The following is a 21,725-nucleotide window of genomic DNA, read 5'->3' on the forward strand; positions in this document are numbered from 1 at the left end:
ACCCTGTCTGATCAATACATCCATCTGATCAATACATCCTTTTTATCAATACATCCATCTGATCAATACACCCTGTCTGATCAATACACCCTGTCTGATCAATACATCCAACTGATCAATACAGAATGTGTTCTTAATTGCTTGCCTGGGTAAATAAAGGTTAAATAAAATAAAATGCATCCTTTTTACCAATACATCCATCTGATCAATATACCCTGTCTGATCAATAAATCCTGTCCGATCAATACACTTTGTCTGATCAATACATCCATTTGATCAATAGACCCTGTCTGATAAATACACCCATCTGATCGATACATCCTATATCACAATCAATATATCTTATACCTGGCTCAATACTTCCATCTGATCAATACATCCTATTAGGGATGCCCCAATCACGCTTTTTGCCACCGATACCGATCACCGATCGTCGTAAGCCATATCGGCCTATACCGATCCGATACCGATAATTTTTGATTAATATTTTTTTAAATTTTTTTATATAATTTTTTTTTATATAAAATATATATATTATATAATTAGACTTGTACTTGTATTATCTGCGAGACATCGCCACCACGCAACAAGTCAAAATGCTCGCTATCTGCAAACAGCTCCACTGTCTGTGTGTACTAGTAGCCTCCAGCTACGGCCAGGATTCTCCGGCGCTGCAGCTGGACCCTCCGGCGCTGCAGCTGGACCCTAGTATTGGTATAATGTTAAATCACATTCAGCAAGTCCTCAGCTCGAATACGCATCGAGTCAATGTTATAAGACATTGATATCAGGAGCTATCTGTAGCTACTGCTAGCCGGATATATAACGTTAAGACAACGCCTCAGTGAACTATTTAGTTGAATGGGACATTTCGTTTTGAACAGTGAACTAACGTCAGCTAACGCGAGCTAACGGAGGTATCAACATGCACTATAAGACTTGCTGGAGCATTTGTTGATATCAGGAGCTATCAGTAGCTAGCCGGCTAAATACCGTTAGACAATGCCTCATGTATTAAACTAAAAGTGAATAGTTGACTGGGTAATTTTGTTTAAACAGTAACGATAGCTAGGTAGCTAACGTTAGCTCAGGTCGAATACACTATAGACTGAGCAGAGGAGCCTCCTCCTCTGTGTTTACAAACTGTACACGGGTGCGGGCGGGGCTAGGGAGGAGGAGCAGCGGCAGTTTGCAGGTCCGCGATCGGCGAATATGACTCATTATCGGAATTCACCGATCGCATATTTATACTGATTATCGGCCGATAACGATCGGTGGCCGATCGATCGGGGCATCCCTACATCCTATACATCCATTTGGATCAATACATCCTATATCTGAATCAATACATTTAGTAAAAAACCAACCATCCACTTTGATCCAATGTACATGAATAAATAGGACATTCTCCCCTCAACAACTACCACTAAACTGCCTCCTAGTGGTCAACAGTGTCAGACTGTGGTTGTACTGGGCAGCTCCTAGTGGTCAACAGTGTCAGACCGTGGTTGTACTGGGCAGCTCCTAGTGGTCAACGGTGTCAGACTGTGGTTAGGCCTGCCGCGATAAGCAATAAATCGATTAATTGCCGCGATAATTTAAATGAATGCAATGATTTTGACGGGCGCGATTAATTGCTATTTGCGCGTTTGTTTTAATGAGGCGGAACCAGTGCCCCTTGTCAGTCACTGTCCGTGTTGGGAGGCGGGCCGCTGGCTTTACTACAGAGCACAGCACAGGAGCTCCGTGGGGCAACACCACATAGCTTAACTACATTTCTCAATAGTGTTGCTCCTTTTAACCAAGTAGCGTTATTTGTAGTGTAACGTTAGAATAACACAGAATAACGTTAATACAATTACATGCATCATTGTTTACAATGAACGGGTGGGGCTAGTCAAAGGACTGGAGACGGGGACAAGTTAAACATGAATTAATTTATTATAACGGGTCGTTTTCGAGTCGTGCTGCAGTGCCTACGCACCACAGCTATTCTATTATAATACTGCTTTGACGCTTCCTCCTCATCGTTGATTGTCTGTAGTAGCTGCATCTAACGTTAGTAGCTAACGTTAAAACTAAAAAACACAACCGGACGAGACAAGTTGTCGGCTAGGATAATCACAACAATACTTCCGGTCCGGTCGGTGGGCTTCAAAATAAGTCTTAAACACCGGAAAAGACGGAGCGGTGGGCTTCAAAATAAAAGTTTTGGGAAATACATTTCTCAAAAAAATTCTCTAACCGGTCGCAATAATATCGCTTATCGCGATATTTTCGGGGGCAATTAATCGCCCAGCAAAATGTGTTATCGTGGCAGGCCTAACTGTGGTTGTACTGGGCAGCTCCTAGTGGTCAACACTGTCAGACGTGGTTGTACTGGGCAGCTCCTAGTGGTCAACAGTGTCAGACTGTGGTTGTACTTATGTATCACTCTGTTTTCTGTCTGTCTGTCTTGTTTCCTGCAGCTATAGGCTACGTCCTAATAGGCAACGGGCTGTACGATGAAGCCATCAAACACTTCTCACTGCTGCTACAGGTCTGTTTACACTGATTTTATCACCTGATGTCAAAACAATACAGAACACAGCTGACATGGTTTAAAAGAAAACTTTATGTGTGTGTGTGTTCTTGACTCAGGGAGATCCAGAGCTGGTCAGTGCAATCTATGGCAGAGGGATTGCTTATGGAAAGAAAAGTTTACAGGTTAGTAATGATGATGGTGGTGGTGGTGAATGGTGATGATGATTATGTAGGCTATTTTCATGCATTTGCACATATGTTGTACATGTTTAAGTTTGTCTCCTTGCATGTTCAGGATTTATTCATAGATCTCAAGATTAAACACGCACATACACACACACACACACACACACACACACACACACACACACACACCACCTCTGTCCTTGCTGTCTTGTGTCTGTCCTCTCTGTCTCTCTCTCCATATATATCTCTCTCTCTTTCTCTCTCTCTCTCTGTGTCTCTCTCTCTGTGTCTCTCTCTCTTGCTCTCATGCCCTGTCTCTCTCTCTCATGCCCTGTCTCTCTCTCTCTCTCTCTCTCTCTCTCTCTCTCTCTCTCTCTCTCTCTCTCTCTCTCTCTCTCTCTCTCTCTCTCTCTCATGCCCTGTCTCTTCTCTCCATATATATCTCTGTGTCTCTCTCTCTGTGTCTCTCTCTCTGTGTCTCTCTCTCTCTGTATATCAGGACATAAAGAATGCTGACTTGGCATTGTATGAGCTGAGCAGAGTGATCAGTCTGGAGCCCAGCCGACCAGAGGTGTACGAGCAGAGAGCCGAGGTGAGGAACAAAAATAGAAAGTCAACTATTTCAAATACTTTTAAAGGTGCTATAACATTTGGCCGCTAGATGTCACACTAGAGCACCAGCATGTCATTTATCCAATCAGGTGCATTCCACATGGGGGAAATGGGAAGTAGGGAGGGGATACACACACACACACATGTAAACAACAACATTAACACTATCAGTGCCGGCCTTGTTTACCTTTTTACCCCCTTGAATGCCATCATCCACTTCAATGTTAGCGTTAAAAACGCATAATCTATGTTTTAAATTATGGTGTCTAATCTGCCCATCGCTTATCAATGACTTGTTTGCAGTCAACATTGTCGAAACGCATTTTTTTTATCTGTTCATATCTTTTTTATAGCATTTCGAAAAGCTATCGTTCTCTCGAAAATTTCCGGAAAATTGAAAGATTCCCCCATAAACGGCATTTATTGGAATATTCTCGAATACACTAGACACGTTGTCATTTGTCGGCCTATTTATGAATCGTTTTCAAATAAACGCTAGATTATCGATAGTATATGTGTACTTATGCACGCTATAGAAGCGGGCTGAAAAATCTATTCTCTCATTTCCTCAATATTACACACACACACACATACACACATATGGGACACTCTGTTATCTCAGTGAATACAGCTCTGATTATCCTAAAACTGGTAACATAGACTCCTTACCTTAGATCAGATGTTCTCCAAAAAGATTATTCCAATTCCTGATCGCCATTCCAAATATCGATCGCGTTTATTGATTGATTATTGGCTGCTGTAAATATAGATTCCACGCTGCTTTCCAACCCGAGATCACTTCCATGTTCATCAGACGGCTTGCCAGCACAGTGGAGCCACCTCCACAGATCCAGCAGTATAATCGAATGGCCTGCAGTTACACAGGGATAGACGATAGGGGGCAGTATTTTCCCATCTGAGCTCCTAGAGGGTCTGCTGTACTAGGGCTGGGCGATATGGCCTAAATATGATATCACGATATTTTCTGACCTTTCGGCGATACACGATACACATCACAATGTTTTTCTTTTTTTCCCCAAACAATTCATTATGAGGCTTACCAAGACAGTATTTGAGTTTGCAAGATAACATTAAAGACAAAATAAAATACCCATGCATTTAGCATTTTTATATTATATATTAGATTTAGATTATTGGATTATTAGATTATATATTGCATATATTTAGCAAGTGTATCATTAATGAACTGTACCCGATATTTATATAATATCGTCATATCGCCCAGCCCTATGCTGTACCAACGGGAGACTCGGTTGATGAAATATGAATTCAGATCGCGAATAAAAAAATCAAACGACAATACACGTCGTCGGCACTCAACGGGGGGCATGATAAGACGACAATACACGTCGTCGGCACTCAAAGTGTTAATTGTTGACCTGCACATTTTATTTTTATGATACATTCTTTAACTCATTGATCGCCACGCTCTTTTCCCATCTTTACTCAATGGCGCCAGCGTTATTGACCATTTTAGCAATGTTTGCAGACCCATCGTGTGTTCTGTATTATAGATATGGAGACAATAGTATGGCTCATTTGACAGGCATTGTTCATAGTCCATCACTGACTAACCAGTTCATTTCTACATACTGTAGTTTGTGAACTATTACATGCTAAACATCGCTCCTTTCCAAAATAATCCAGTATTTTTTCATAGATCGTGAGATATGACACGTTATATGCATTATGCCCAAATCGTAAGGGTTGCTCGCCTGAAACCCCAAATACTTCCAAATCAAAGGTATATACCATTTACATAATGTGTCTTCACAAAATCATCAAGGGGGGGGGGGGGGTTTCAGGTTCGGTAAAATAGATATAGAAGAGACCTTACCTTAGCCAGTAGGTACTACAAAAAGAATAATCCCAGTGATCCCATCGCCATCGCGATTACTCATATATGTGTATACGGGAAATAGGTTTGAGGTAGGGATGTCCGATATTATCGGCCTACCGATATTATCGGCAGATATCGGCATTAAAATTTGATATAGGAAAATATCGGTATCGTTTTTTTTTTTTACATTTATATAACCTTTATTTACCCAGGCAAGCAAGTAAGAACAAATTCTGATTTTATTTATTGTCAAAAGTATGCATAATGTTGTGTTAATTCCACAACAAGAGACATGTAATGTTAATTACCTGAAATTATTCTGTTTTTGGGGGGGGGGTAAACCCTGCATATATCGGTATCGGTTGATATCGGTATCGGAAATTAAGAGTTGGACAATATCGGTATATCGGTATCGGTAAAAAATCCAATATCGAGCATCCCTAGTTTGAGGTGATAAAATCTCTGAGCGATCGCTCTGTCGCTCTGTCCTCTGAGGGGGTGGAGTTCTTGCAAACAAAAAAAATAAAGAAAAGTGTCCCCACACTAAACTATCCCAGTTCAAAAGGTATCCACCTGGCAGGATTCGATCGTCATTGCAATTGTAACGTAGGCAGATGTGCCAGGGAGACCCAGGGAGCTCCGGCCGAGAACGGGGATCAAAGGAAAAATATCAAAGGATCAAAACCCGAGAAAAGTCGGGTTTGGCGCTCAACCGTTGGCGACGAAACTCGACTTTTCTCGGGGTTTGACCCAGAAAGTGTTTATCAATATTTTTTTGGGGAAAAGCATTTTTATTCTGCACCTTTCTAAAAGGTGTGTGTGTGTGTGTGTGTGTGTGTGTGTGTGTGTGTGTGCGTGCGCACGCACAGATCCTGTCTCCTCTGGGTCGTATCAGTGAGGCTCTGGGGGACCTGACCAAAGCCATCCAGCTGCAGCCGTCAGCTCGCCTCTACAGACACAGAGGAACTCTCCTCTTCATATCAGAGGTTCAACATCTCATCTCTGCTTCCCTTTCTGTCCTTTTGATTTGATTTGCACAATGTATTATATGTAGCTAGCGTAGTTATTATAAAACAGCGTTTGATTAATCATGTGTGTGTGGTTGCTTCACTGTGTGTGTGTGGTGTGTGTGTGTGTGTGTGTGTGTGTGTGTGTGTGTGTGTGTGTGTGTGTGTGTGTGTGTGTGTGTGTGTGTGTGTGTGTGTGTGTGTGTGTGTGTGTGTGTGTGTGTGTGTGTGTGTGTGTGTGTGTGTGTGTGTGTGTGTGTGTGTGTGTGTGTGCAGGATTATGTGGCAGCTATGGAGGACTTTCAGCAGTCTTTGGATTTAAAGAAGAACCAGCCTATCGCCATGCTGTATAAAGGCCTGACCTACTTCCATAGAGGCATGCTCAAGGTACCCTACAGAGAGACCTACAGAGAGACCTAGTGTGATACTTCCGGGTTGAAAACAAGGAAACTATAAAAGAAGGAAGGGTCATCACGTCAGAATACCAGCGTTCTGTGCTCTGCTTGGTGCCAGTTCTATTGAAGCCTATATTAAAATTGTAAATAATATATACAAGCTATCTGAGGAAATATACATCAACCAATATATCAAACATTAGCTAGTTAACAAGGCAACAAGTTGTAACAAAAAGTCATAAACTAATTCAACCATTCAACTTGATGTTGGCCAAACTGAACGTTTCCACACTTGGCACCAGTGTGTGTTCACACACTACACAGTGACGTGATGACCCTTCCTTCTTTTATAGTTTCCTTGGTTGAAACTAATGTGATGAACTAACAATATATAAAGTTAAAATTTGTATTTCAAAATGGTAACGTCCTTTTTGGAAGTAGATTAAGAGTTCAAATGAGCTTTACATTGTTTGAAAGCTACTGATAACTAGCACAGTACTGTGATCTAGGCCTACTACACTATCACAGAGTTAGTAATTAGCTCAAAACCTTTGCAAAGCTAACACTAAACGTTGCAAGTAAAGTGAATGGCCAAGGCTACACAATTAGCCTTCAAACTCTGGGACGTGTAGTTCAGTAAAAACAAGAGATTTGGGTGGTCTAACCTTGTATGCTTGCTGATTTAGGCAAGGAAACTAGCTGATTTCGCCATTTTGAGTTGTCTGATGACTGACATGAACACTTGCAAGTTGTGACTGTAGGATATTTCCCCTCGCTACCTTCTGTCCCACGTAACATGAAAACACCATTAGCTAGTTGGCTAATGTTAGCTTCTCTACCAAGATGTTTTTTTAAACACCCTGGTAAGTGATTGTACATATGACTACAGATTGACTTTATAATTTTGAGATACAAATATGGACTTTATATACTGGACTGACTTATGTCAGATCATTGGACATCTTTACGTCTCTGTTATTTTTTACTCAAAGCATCCGTTTGGGTTGATATATGGACTAGGATTTAAGGCCAACATGTCAAAATTCATAATTTACCGTATTCTTTGTTCAGTCTTTTAACTACATGTTCTCTCTTCAGGAAGCCATAGAGACATTCAAAGAGGCTCTCAAGTTGAAGTCAGACTTCATCGATGCCTATAAAAGCCTGGGGCAGGCCTACAGGTACAGTCAGAACATTAAACCATGCTCCTACAGTCAGACCATTAAACCATGCTCCTACAGTCAGACCACTAAACCATGCTCCTACAGTCAGACCACTAAACCATGCTCCTACAGTCAGACCACTAAACCATGCTCCTACAGTCAGACCATTAAACCATGCTCCTACAGTCAGACCATTAAACCATGCTCCTACAGTCAGACCACTAAACCATGCTCCTACAGTCAGACCATTAAACCATGCTCCTACAGTCAGACCACTAAACCATGCTCCTACAGTCAGACCATTAAACCATGCTCCTACAGTCAGACCACTAAACCATGCTCCTACAGTCAGACCATTAAACCATGCTCCTACAGTCAGACCACTAAACCATGCTCCTACAGTCAGACCACTAAACCATGCTCCTACAGTCAGACCACTAAACCATGCTCCTACAGTCAGACCACTAAACCATGCTCCTACACTCAGACCACTAAACCATGCTCCTACAGTCAGACCACTAAACCATGCTCCTACAGTCAGAACATTAAACCATGCTCCTACAGTCAGACCACTAAACCATGCTCCTACAGTCAGACCATTAAATCATGCTCCTACAGTCAGACCACTAAACCATGCTCCTACAGTCAGACCATTAAACCATGCTCCTACAGTCAGACCACTAAACCATGCTCCTACAGTCAGACCACTAAACCATGCTCCTACAGTCAGAACATTAAACCATGCTCCTACAGTCAGACCACTAAACCATGCTCCTACAGTCAGACCATTAAACCATGCTCCTACAGTCGGACCACTAAACCATGCTCCTACAGTCAGACCACTAATCCATGCTCCTACAGTCAGACCACTAACCCATGCTCCTACAGTCAGACCACTAAACCATGCTCCTACAGTCAGAACATTAAACCATGCTCCTACAGTCAGACCATTAAACCATGCTCCTACAGTCAGAACATTAAACCATGCTCCTACAGTCAGACCATTAAACCATGCTCCTACAGTCGGAACATTAAACCATGCTCCTACAGTCAGACCACTAAACCATGCTCCTACAGTCAGAACATTAAACCATGCTCCTACAGTCAGACCACTAAACCATGCTCCTACAGTCAGACCACTAAACCATGCTCCTACAGTCAGACCACTAAACCATGCTCCTACAGTCAGACCACTAAACCATGCTCCTACAGTCAGACCACTAAACCATGCTCCTACAGTCAGAACATTAAACCATGCTCCTACAGTCAGATTCAGATTCAGATTCAGATTCCTTTATTGAGCCATTTGTGTAAAACACATTGGTAATTGTTGCAGCAATACAGTGTATGCATTCTTTCTTTTTTCACAGTAAACAAACACCAACACAGACAAGAAACGAAAACAGTGCAGTGGGGGATTAATCAATAAATAAAAATTAGGCATTGATCAGCCTGGCGGCTGAGGGGAAGAAGCTCAGTCTGTGTCGAGCTTTCACAGCCTTTGGGATCCTCAGCCTTCTCCCAGAGGGGAGCAGGGTGAAGAGGCTGTGACCGGGGTGGGATGGGTCGGCCATGATCTTTCTCGCCCTCTTCAGCGCCCTGGAGTCGTGCAGGGACCTGAGGGAGGGCAGGGGACAGCCGATCACCCTCTCCGCGGAGCGAATCACCCGCTGCAGCTTGGCAAGATCTTTTGCCGCTGCAGCAGGGAACCAGGAGATGATGGAGTGGGTGAGGATGGACTCAATGATGGCCGTGTAGAATTGGGCCATCATGGTCCTCGGCAGTTTATATTTCTTCAACTGCCGGAGGAAGAACATCCTCCCCTGGGCCTTCTTGAGCAGGCCCGTGATGTTGAGCTCCCACTTCAAATCCCGGGAGATGGTCATGCCGAGGAATCGGCATGACTCCACGGAGGTCACCTGAGTGCCTCCCAGTATGATGGGAGGGGGCAGGGCTGCTTTCTTCCTGAAATCCACTACCATCTCCACTGTCTTTTGAGCATTGAGCTCCAGGTTGTTGCAGCTGCACCAGCTCTGCAGCCTCTCGATCTCCCTCCTATAGGCCGACTCGTCCCCCCTGGAGATGAGACCCACCAGGGTGGTGTCGTCAGCGAATTTCAGGAGTTTGACCGAGGGGTGCAGAGAGGCACAGCTGTTTGTGTACAGGGAGAACAGTAGTGGGGATAGAACGCAGCCCTGCGGGGAACCGGTGCTGGTGGACCTAGAGCTGGAAATGCTCTTCCCCAGCCTCACCCGCTGAGACCTGTTGAACAGGAAGTCGGTAATCCACCTGCGAGTGGAGGCCGGCACCTGCAGCAGGGATAGCTGGTGCTCCAGGATGGGTGGAAGGATGGTGTTGAAGGCCGAGCTGAAGTCCACATACAGGATCCTGACATAGTTGCCCGCGTAGTCCAGATGTTCCAGCGTGTAGTGCAGAGCCATGTTCACAGCATCCTCTGTGGATCTGTTGGCTCTGTACGCGAACTGCAGCGGGTCCAGCACAGGATCTGTGATGAGCTTCAGGTGGGCCAGGACAAAGCGCTCCAGGACCTTCATGACCACAGAGGTCAGGGCGACAGGTCTGTAGTCATTAAGGCCCGTGACCTTGGCCTTCTTGGGGACGGGGATGATGGTTGAGGCCTTGAAGCATGCTGGGACGTGACACAGCTCCAGCGATGCATTAAAAATGGTGGTAAACACCGGTGCGAGCTGGTCAGCGCAGTGCTTCAGGGCAGAGGGGGAGACAGAGTCCGGGCCGGCCGCCTTCCGGGGATTCTGACTGGAAAACAGCCGTTTCACCTCTCTCACACTGACAGAGAGAGGGGGGGGGGGGATGTGGGGGGGGCACTGGGGTGGGGGGATGGAGGTTGTGACCGAGTGGGTGAAGGAAGAGGGCGGAGGGGAACCTCTTTCTCAAACCTACAGTAAAATGTGTTTAGCTCATTCGCCAGGGGGAGGTTATCAGGCGCCTGTGGTGACTTCGGCTTGTAGTTTGTAATGGTCTTGAGGCCTTTCCAAACGGAGGAGGAATTCCCCTCAGAGAGCTGCTGCCGCAGTTTCTCTGAGAAGCGAAGTTTCGCCTCCCTCACCTCTTTGGCGAACTTGTACTTGGCCTGCCTGAACCGATGAGCATCACCACTGAGCCTGGCCACCTCCTTCTCCGACCTCAGCCGCCTGAGTTGGGCTGAAAACCAGGGTTTGTTGTTGTTGTAGATCTTCCTAGTGCGGAGGGGGACACACACCTCCTCGCCGAGGCTGATGAAGGATGTCACAGTGTCTGTGTAGTCATCCAGGTTGTTACCAGCCTCAGGCCCCGCCCACTCAACAAAGTCCTGGTCACAGCCTGCCCTCTCCAGCCAGGCGCGGAGACACTCGCATGCCTCACTGGACCACACTCTGAAGCTCCGCACTACAGGTTTTGATTGTTTTAATCTCTGCCTGTAGCGAGGGATCAGGTGGATGAGATGATCACTGTTGCCCAGTGCAGCACGGGGGACAGAATGGTAGGCCTGCCGAATAGTACAGTAGCAGTGATCCAGAGTGTTCACTCCCCGAGTTGGGCAAGTGACTTGCTGCCTGTATTTAGGGAGAGACCGGCTCAGATGAGCCTGGTTAAAATCCCCCAATACAACAACAAAACTGTCCGGGTGGTTGCGTTCAACATTCGTCAGCTGTTCGGCTAGTGTGTCTACCGCTGCGGTGACGTCAGCGTCAGGAGGAATGTAAACACAGACGAGGATGTAAGAGTTGAACTCACGGGGGGAATAGAATGGACGACAGCGGATGAAGAGGGATTCAATAGCCGAGGAACAGTGTTGGTGAATCACTGTCACATCGGAACACCAGCGATTGTTAATAAAAAACATAAGACCCCCTCCACGCGACTTACCCGCCGCCTCGAAGTCCCTGTCGGCACGAAACGCAGAAAAGCCCTCAAGCTGTACAGCCCCGTCAGGGACTGATGGCTTCAGATGGGTCTCCACGAACGCAAAGACAGCTGTGGAGTGGAAGTCCTTGTTTCCTGCAACCAGCCACCGGAGTTCGTCCATTTTATTTGGTAAAGAGTTCACGTTTCCGAGGAATATACCGGGAAGTGGTGGCCGCGAGCCCCGTCGCCGGAGGCGAACCAGACAGCCACCTCTCCTTCCCCGTTGCCGTCTGATCCAGCGCACAGCACTGGCGAAGAACGCAGTCCCCCTGACCAGTATATCCAATAAATCCGTGGAACGGGTGAGTAGTGTTGGGAAAGTGTCCGATGGGTTTGAACACCCGATGTGCAGAAGTTCTTCTTTGGTGTAGGACGTTAGACAGGACACAGATACAACACTGAACAAACAAAACGCAGCACACTGTAGCGCCAAGGCAGCCGTGGGCGGCGCCATCTTGTTTAAATTAAACCATGCTCCTACAGTCGGAACATTAAACCATGCTCCTACAGTCAGACCACTAAACCATGCTCCTACAGTCAGAACATTAAACCATGCTCCTACAGTCAGACCACTAAACCATGCTCCTACAGTCGGAACATTAAACCATGCTCCTACAGTCGGAACATTAAACCATGCTCCTACAGTCAGACCACTAAACCATGCTCCTACAGTCAGACCACTAAACCATGCTCCTACAGTCGGAACATTAAACCATGCTCCTACAGTCAGACCACTAAACCATGCTCCTACAGTCAGACCACTAAACCATGCTCCTACAGTCGGAACATTAAACCATGCTCCTACAGTCGGAACATTAAACCATGCTCCTACAGTCAGACCACTAAACCATGCTCCTACAGTCAGAACATTAAACCATGCTCCTACAGTCAGAACATTAAACCATGCTCCTACAGTCAGACCACTAAACCATGCTCCTACAGTCAGAACATTAAACCATGCTCCTACAGTCGGAACATTAAACCATGCTCCTACAGTCGGAACATTAAACCATGCTCCTACAGTCGGAACATTAAACCATGCTCCTACAGTCGGAACATTAAACCATGCTCCTACAGTCAGAACATTAAACCATGCTCCTACAGTCAGACCACTAAAACATGCTCCTACAGTCAGACCACTAAACCATGCTCCTACAGTCAGACCACTAAAACATGCTCCTACAGTCAGACCACTAAACCATGCTCCTACAGTCAGACCACTAAAACATGCTCCTACACGTACAGTCAGACCATTAAACCATGCTCCTACAGTCAGAACATTAAACCATGCTCCTACAGTCAGACCACTAAACCATGCTCCTACAGTCAGACCACTAAAACATGCTCCTACAGTCAGACCACTAAACCATGCTCCTACAGTCAGACCACTAAAACATGCTCCTACAGTCAGACCACTAAAACATGCTCCTACACGTACAGTCAGACCATTAAACCATGCTCCTACAGTCAGAACATTAAACCATGCTCCTCATAGCTGTCATAGCTGTCAACATTGGGTTTTTAAAAAACGTGCAGGTTTTAGCCCCGCCCCTTCTCCTGGCCCCACCCCCTCAGCCCGCCCCCTCCCACCCGGCCCCGCCCCCTCCCAATGGAGCTGCCTCGTCGCTGCCATCTGCTGGTCAAAACCGGTATTATTTTGTTTTCCTACTGTGTAGAGTGTAAATGCTATAAAAATACAGTAAATGACCTTTTATCAAAATATTAACCATTAAATAAAGGTTGTAATCTGTAAATGCATTTGATTTTACTGTAATTTGACAGTATTTGGAAACCATAGATGCCAGACATTTAGTTTTCTTGCAGCTTTTTTTCTTACAGTCTACAGTCAGTGAATCCTAAATCTCCACTAGGCAACCACTTAGAACATGAAGAACATATTTAGTATAACAGCGAACAGATATAATAACTAATTGTAAGAATTCTGTGTTTAAAACTGTTTTGAAACAGTTTGTACTCTCCACAGAGGAGAGGTGGGGGGGGGGGGGGGGGGTATTTTTGCATCTGAATAGAGCTGCGCCTTAGTTAGCAATCAATCAATGTATTACCAGTGTCTTTATACCTTCATCACTGTAGGCTACATATTAATACGGCAACTCAAGAAGAATCAAGAGGTTTATTTGTCACATACAGTGAAATGCAGGTGGTCACGCCCGCATTGATTGTGCAAAATGCAAAAAAATATAGACACAGGATATGCATGATAAAAAAAGACATGCCATGTTCCTGAAAAAGCTATAAAAAATACCTATGGTCATTAATTTAGCAGTGGGAAATGGGAATATCATTTTTGGAACAGTGTGTGTGTCTATTAAGTCTGTGTAGTATGTCTGTATTGAGCCGTACTGTATTGTACCCATTCTGCAATCTGTTAAATAAAGTTTTCATTCATTCTACAGAGAAAAATTAGAGAAAAAAAGCCAATGCGATTTTGTGTTTTTCCTCAATATCTCTGCAATGCCTGCGAGTTACCAGTAACTGTATTTGTCATACCATGACAATTCACGACAACTTTTAAAACTGATCAATTTATTTATATGTATAAATCGCATTCAGGAAATTGGGCGTCAGTGAAAGCATGCTATCCGTGGAGGAATGGCAGGAGCAGGAGCAAACGGCTGTTAGTGTTCACCAACCAACACATTTACACATTCCTGCATTTGTATTGTTTTATCCACAGAAGATTTGCAAACCTTTTGTTCCAGAGACAAAAGCCACAGAGTGGGCAATCAAGAGACACTGGCTAAGTTGATTTGACACCCTCGGTCCGCGGCCGCCTCGGTGCATCATCTACTCTCTCCCCTGAGCTCTGAGCTCCGGTCGCTGTCTTCTTCTGGTCGCAACGGTCTGACTTCCTGTGATAACGGTCCAATCTACACTGCTGCCACCTGTCGTCACGGAGGAGAATTGCACCCATTTTGTAAAAAAAATAAAATAATAATAAGTACAAAATACGTACCAATCCGTGAGCCGTAAAGAGGCCGTGCAGAGGTCGAAAAAACAGGAGAATCCCGGTAAAACCGTGAGAGTTGACAGCTATGATGCTCCTACACGTACAGTCAGACCACTAACAATATGGAAAGACACACGCATCCCAATGCACAACAGGATGGGCAATGGATAAAAAAAGAAATACCATACAGAGTTGAAAGAACACCTCTTCATCTCTCTATAGGCAGTCAATCAATACATTATTATTATTATTACATTATAATACAAATAATAATGTACATTATTTATTGCTGTTATCTTGGCCAGGTCTCCCTTGCAAAAGAGATCTCGTATCTCAATGGGACTACCTGGTTAAATAAAGGTTAAAAAAAAAACATATCCATCAACAATTCTATGTGTGACATGGGTCTCTCTGTGTCTCTGTCAGAGAGCTGGGGGATTTCGAGGCAGCGATGGAGAGCTTCCAGAAGGCTCTGATGTTGAATCAGAACCACATCCAGTCTCTGCAGCTCAGAGGCATGATGCTCTACCACCACGGATCACTGCAGGAGGCCATAGGGAACTTCAAGGTATGGAGACACACACACACACACACACAGACATTCTCTACTCAACTCTTCTCCTCTCCTTGTTGGAGGTCATTCCATGAGCTACACAGTTATAGACGGGGTCAATTTTCAGAAAATCATAACCCTGAAGGCATTTCGTGTTTATTTTTGGTACACAACATTTCTAAGGGTATTAAGGGGTGCTGAATCCAAATCTGCTGTATACCAAGCTCAAAAATGTCAAATAAGGCCTCAAAATTGAGAAATCCAACATGGCCGCCAGCGCCAGGCTGAAATCTATTTAAGTGCATATCTTTTTGACTAAACAAGGTAGAAACATGAATGAAATGTGTTTTTATATGTTTGCATACATGAGGAATTTAAAATCATATCCTGATTTTAGATCGGTTGTGAAAATGTTGCTTGAAACTCATATTTATAGCAGAAACGGTGGTCGTTATTGATGCATAACTCATCAACCAAATAAGAAAGAAAAGCAGGATGATCCCAGGCCATGGATTTATTCATCAAACTCTTTTCTCTTGATTTTTTTTAATCAACATGCCATTTATGCAAATTAGATAGTCCTTAATATGCATACAGTAGCTTAGGTACAGTAATTTATTGTCAGTCATCAATCGTATTCAGGCAGGTGTCGCAGGTGTCTTGCAGTTGCATGATTCATCCAATGCCACTTTTCCTGAATAGAATAGAATAGATTATAATATAATAAAATAAAAATATTATTTTACCATATCAATATAAGTGAAGGTTCAAGTTTCTTTATTAGTTGTCATACAGAATACAGAATACTTTGCATGAAATGTTTCTTTCTGTGTTGCTCCTGAGAGTGTGCTAGATAATAACAAGATAGTATAAAATAAGTATAAAATAAGAAGTCAAGTACGTAAACAAGTGTAAACAACAAAATTGTTCAGTGTATCTATATATACAGTATGTACAGCTCAAGTTTCAAGTTTCTTTAATAGTTGTCATACAGAAGTACAGAATACTTTTGTACAAAATGCTTCTTACTGTTGCGCTCCAGAGACTGTGCAAGACAAGATAAGTATGAAATAAAAACATAGTAAAATTAGAAGTAAAAAAAAGGTCACAGTGTTCAGTTTAGACATTATGTACAATGTTCGATGCAGAATAGACGTAGTTACCATACAATATACAATACTGTGCAGTGTACTAATATACAATACTATATACAATACTATATAGTGCAAGGCAGAAATGGAGAAATGGGACGAGTGTACTAATATACAATACTATATACAATACTATATAGTGCAAGGCAGAAATGGAGAAATGGGACGAGGTGCAATTTAGGTACAATTCACAGTAGGTGTACGAGTTGTAGTGCAAATCCTTTATCAATAAATATAAAGTGTAAGTGTGTTTGTGTGATCTAAAGTGTGGAGAGTGGGTGCTGCAGTGTGTTGTTTGTTTGAGTGAGTGTGTGCGTGTGGGTGTGTGTGCTGTGTGCATTTGATGGTTGTTGCATAGTGATTATTGTTCGTTTAGCGATTATTGTTCGTTTAGCAGCCTGATGGCCTGGGGATAGAAGCTTCTTCTGAGTCTTTCTGTGCAAGCTGGTACAAAAATGGTGAGGTATAGCTTAGCTTGTGGTGCCACCTTGTAGTGGTGAGGTGCAATAAGGAATGAGAATGATGTGCAATTTCCTTACCAATAATATAAATATAAAGTGTAAATTGTGTCTAAAGTGGTAAAGTGGGTGATACAATGTGTTGTTTATTTAAGTGAGTGTATGTGCGCTGTGGGTGTGTTGATGGTTTGCTTATTGTTCATTGTTCATTCATTGAGCATCCTGATGGCCTGGGGATAGAAGCACCTTCTGAGTCTCTCTGTGCTTGCCATGGAGACTCCGGTATCGCTTGCCTGATCGCAGCAGTTCAAAGAGGCAGTTGTTTTAGTGGCTGGAGTCTTTGATTATTCTCTTAGTCTTGCCCATGCACCGCTTGTTGTAAATGTCTTGGAGAGTGGGAAGCCCACCTTCAATTGTGCATTCGGCTGAACGGGCCACTCTCTGTAGTCTGCTGCGGTCTTGTGCAGTGCTATTCCCAAACCAGGAGGTGATATTGCCAGTCAGGATGCTCTCTATTGTGCATGAGTAGAAGTTCTTGAGGATCTTCTGACTCACGTTGAACTTCCTTAAGCGCCTAAGGAAGTAGAGGCGTTGTCGTGCCTTCTTGATAACACTGTCAATGTGTGTGGTCCATGTCAAGTCCTCGGATATGTGGACTCCGAGGTACTTAAAACTGTTCATTCTCTCAACCGGTGCCCCGTCGATGCTGAGGGGGCTGTAGTCCCTGACCCCGACCTCCTAAAGTCCACAATCATCTCCTTTGTTTTGCTGATGTTCAGGGAGAGGCTGTTCTCTTGACACCATCCCGCTAGAACCTTAACCTCTTCCAGGTAGGCCCTCTCATCGTTTGCAGAGATCAGGCCCACCACTACTGTGTCGTGAGCAAATTTGATGATTGTGTTGTTGTTCCGCTGTGCCACACAGTCATGTGTGTACAGGGAGTGGAGGAGGGGACTCAGGACACAGCCCTGGGGGGCCCCTATGTTGAGAGTGCTGGATGAGGAGGTGCAGTTGCCTGCTCTCACCACCTGGGGTCTGCCCGTCAGGAAGTCCAAGACCCACTGGCAGAGGTCATAGTTCAAGCCCAGGTCCCTGAGCTTGGCTATGACTTTGGAGGGGACTATGGTATTGAATGCTGAGCTGTAGTCGATGAATAGCATTCTCACATAGTCCCCCTGCCTCTTGTCCAGGTGTGATGCTGCTGTGTGCAGCACATGGGCTATGGCGTCCTCCGTGGACCTGTTGGGGCGGTATGCAAATTGCAGGGGGTCCAGGTTGATGGGTAGGAAGGAACAGATGTAGCCCTTCACTAGCTTCTCAAAGCACTTCATGGCTATGGAGGTGAGAGCTACAGGGCGGTAGTCGTTGAGGCAAGCTGGCTTGGATTTTTTGGGTACAGGGATAATGGTGGACTTCTTCAGACAGGTGGGGATGACAGCTTGTTCTAAGGACAGGTTAAATATGTCAGTGAATACCGGGGCCAGTTGGTCGGCACAGACTTTTAGGACGCGGCCGGGGATACCGTCCGGACCTGCTGCCTTCCTGATATTCACTTTCTTAAACGTCCTCCTCACCTCATGTTCTGTTATCCTGAACACTGAGTCTCCATCAGCAGTGTCCCCCCCCCCTCCTCCATTGCAGTGGTTTGTAGGCTGGTGCTGTTATTCCCAGCCTCAAACCTCGCATAGAAGGTATTGAGATCATTTGCCAGTTGGATGTCACTGTTCAGTTTGAGGGAGGTGCCTTTGTAATCTGTCATCGTTCTGAGGCCCTGCCACATAGCTCTAGAGTCAGCCTGTTCATATTGAAGTTCAATTGAATCCCTGTAGCGCCTTTTTGCTTCTATTACTGTCCTCCTAACATTGTATCTCACCACCTTGTGGTCATTCATGTTGCCTGTCACAAGCCTGGCGTTGTCTGCTGAGGTGCACGCCTTCAGAGCTTCACGGACGGATTTGTCTACCCAGGGCTTTTGGTTTGGGTAAACTCTAATTGTGGTAGAGGGGATTGTTTCTTCTACCAAAGTACAAACAAAGTCCAGCACTGTTTCCGTGTAGTCATTAATATTATGTGTTATCGCGGAACACCCCCCAGTCTGTACATTCTAGTGCAGCTTGGAGCGTCTCCTCCGACGCCACCGTCCAGCGCTTCACCTCTCGCGATACTACAGGAATGCGCTTGAGACTTTGTTTATACTGCGGTACAAGAAAGATGGCGTCGTGATCTGACTTGCCGAAAGGACTGGCAGCATGTGATTTTTAACCGCTCTTAAATTGCGAGTAGCAATGGTCTAAAATATTCCCGCCTCTGGTAGAAGAAGTCACATGCTGGTAGAATTTTGGCAGCACTTTTCTCAGATTAGCGCTATTGAAATCACCCACAACCACAATAGCAGCGTCAACGTTAGCTGCTTGGAGCTTGTTTACCTCGTTGTGGAGCTTGGAGAGCGCGTCGCCTGTGTTTGCTTGTGGTGGAATATACACTCCGATCAGAATGACCGACGTTAATTCTCTCGGGAGAAAGAATGGCCGGCACTTGATGGATATATACTCCAGGTTTGGGGAGCAGTGGTTTGAAAGCTCCTTCACGTTGCCTGGATCACACCAATTGTTGTTCAACATGAAAGCTATTCCACCTTCCCGCTTTTTACCGGAATCTTCCTCTGTACGTTTGAATACTTGTTACAGTAATCCTTACAGTGACAGCTTATTCACACTCTTCCTCAGTGTTCCGGCAGGTGTTGACTTTCTTACAGTTGCATGCTTCGATACATGCCATGTGACTCTTCCTGAATAGAATAGAGTAGAAGATAATTAAAAGATTATAGCCAGCTCCCGTACAAGTATATTCGAACACATGATACAATTGTCCTTACAGTGATTTATTCTGTTCCTTCATTCCTTTTTTTCTCTCTGTTATAGGCATTATGTTCACAATTCTGTTAACGACAAACAGTCTAGAGTATACAGTCTTGCAGGTGGATGTAGAGATGTAGAGATCCAGCTTTCATGTAGAGATGCGTACATCGGATTCTGTCATAGTGAGCCAAGAGTAGAAGCAGCACATCTGTGTCACGCGCTGACACGACGATTGTTTCCACTGGAGCCTGGATGAGAAAATCAGACGTGTATCAGCTTCCTCATGGTCAGCACTCAGAGAGGAGACTTCAAGATCTGGATCTGTTGACTTGACAGTTGTCGCTTCAGCAAACCTCTCTGATACTACAACTACAGGTTCATCATCCGGGCTGTGTTCTATCAGGTGGTTTGAGAGTAGTTGAGCGATATCTGATTTGTTGTCTTCAAGGGCCATGAAGCTCGACCAATCGGCAGGAAGTGGAACAGACTTGTTTTTGATTTCACGACGTACTGGTCTGTGGCGCTGTTTGCGTTTCACCCTTGTGCCTGTTTTGATGGATTGGTCATGGTATCTGTGAAAGACGACATCTACCCTCTGGTATTTTGCTCCCATCTTCAACACTGTGTCAGTGAACTTGTTGGCATAGTCACCAAATGTTGTAGTGTCAGGTGGCTTTCCGAGTGCCATTACCAGAGCTTGGCCATCAATGACCAGGCAGCTGGGTCCCTGAAGGGTAAGATCTGCAGGGGTTTTAACTTGTTTCGTCAGTATATTTGCTAACACAGACTTGTTGGTGGAATGTAGACTCCCGTTAGTTGTGGCCAGAGATGGCGTGATGGGCATGAGCTCATGCTGGAGGATATTGTCAAGGTCTACCTTACGACCTGCTCTGTAAGCTGTGATGAGCCTTTGTAGAATCTGCCTGTCCACTTTGATGGTGTTTTGCTTGTTCTTGGAAAATTGCACAACTTCATACAAAGAGGCAAATGTCTTGGCTTTGTTCTTTCGAATGGGTGATTTCAGGTTCAGGTGCTGGTCACTATCTGGAGGTTCACACAAACGTTTGTCCACAAACATGTTCAGTTGTGCCTGTCCAAGGTGTTCTGCGCCAAGTATGGATTCTTGAATCTCCGGTGTGACTACGTCCTTGTTGATGTATATAAGAAAACTTACAAAAGCACATTTAATTCTGGTTTGTACCTTGTGTAGTCACACTTAACTCATTAAGCCCCACCATTTATTTTTAGAAAATTCGCCTAAAACAGCATGCTTACATTAAAATGCTTATATATCCAGATCTATAAGAGCTACTTGCATAAACTTGGTGCCTGAAGAAAGCTAAGACTTGGGGGGATTCTAATGTTGGTGTCCAACACTGTACAGTTATTACCAAATTGCTGTCGTATTCCTGCAAACACTGAAGAAATGTCTTTTTTATCCTCACCTATACAAAGATTACAGTTAGACAGTCAAAAACACCCTGTTACTCATGGTTGCACCCCAGCTATATTCCTACTCTCTTCCTCCATAGGTGCAGATGTTCTGTGCAAAGTAGAATAAAAACTGTGGGTTTAGCACCTGTTTTTGTGGAGAGAGGGCCTGGTGCTGGCGGCCATGTTGGATTTCTCAATTTTGAGGCCTTATTTTACATTTTTGAGCTTGGTATACAGCAAATTTGGATTCAGCACCCCTTAATACCCCTAGAAATGTTGTGTACCAAAAATAAACACGAAATGCCTTCAGCACTTTATACAAGCACATTTTCTGAAATTCTGCCTAGTGTATTAGCACAGTAGAGCGCCTCCCTTGCCGCTGGCAGCAAGACAGTGGCCAGGTAGTTACCGGATACTCAACCAGTAGGGGTGCTCGGGTTACACCAGGTTACACCCACATCCATTTTACTTCTCATCTCTCCCGACTTTCTCTCCCGCAAGTTGCATCATCACAGCTGATCCAAGAAAATAAATACAATCCTCGTCCTCTATTTAGTTAGCCTAATCAATATGATCAATGGATTGGCACGGCAAAATTGGGATGGGAGAAAAATTTAAAAATGGAG

At 44.5% G+C, this 21,725-nt stretch overlaps 1 protein-coding gene across 1 annotated transcript in view; it reads left to right on the top strand.

The window, feature by feature from the left end:
- ttc13 (tetratricopeptide repeat domain 13) overlaps positions 1-21,725 on the top strand; it is a 93,368-nt gene that overhangs the window by 28,381 nt on the left and 43,262 nt on the right. Inside the window, exons 4-10 of the mRNA XM_084313740.1 lie at positions 2,469-2,539; positions 2,641-2,706; positions 3,209-3,301; positions 6,052-6,168; positions 6,466-6,576; positions 7,683-7,765; positions 15,072-15,213. Of these exons, the coding sequence (XP_084169866.1) occupies positions 2,469-2,539; positions 2,641-2,706; positions 3,209-3,301; positions 6,052-6,168; positions 6,466-6,576; positions 7,683-7,765; positions 15,072-15,213 (683 nt within the window). The remainder of the gene's footprint in view (positions 1-2,468; positions 2,540-2,640; positions 2,707-3,208; positions 3,302-6,051; positions 6,169-6,465; positions 6,577-7,682; positions 7,766-15,071; positions 15,214-21,725) is intronic.

The sequence above is a fragment of the Notolepis coatsorum genome (assembly GCF_963971535.1).
Source record: "Notolepis coatsorum genome assembly, chromosome: 5".
Taxonomy (NCBI): Eukaryota; Metazoa; Chordata; class Actinopteri; order Aulopiformes; family Paralepididae; genus Notolepis; species Notolepis coatsorum.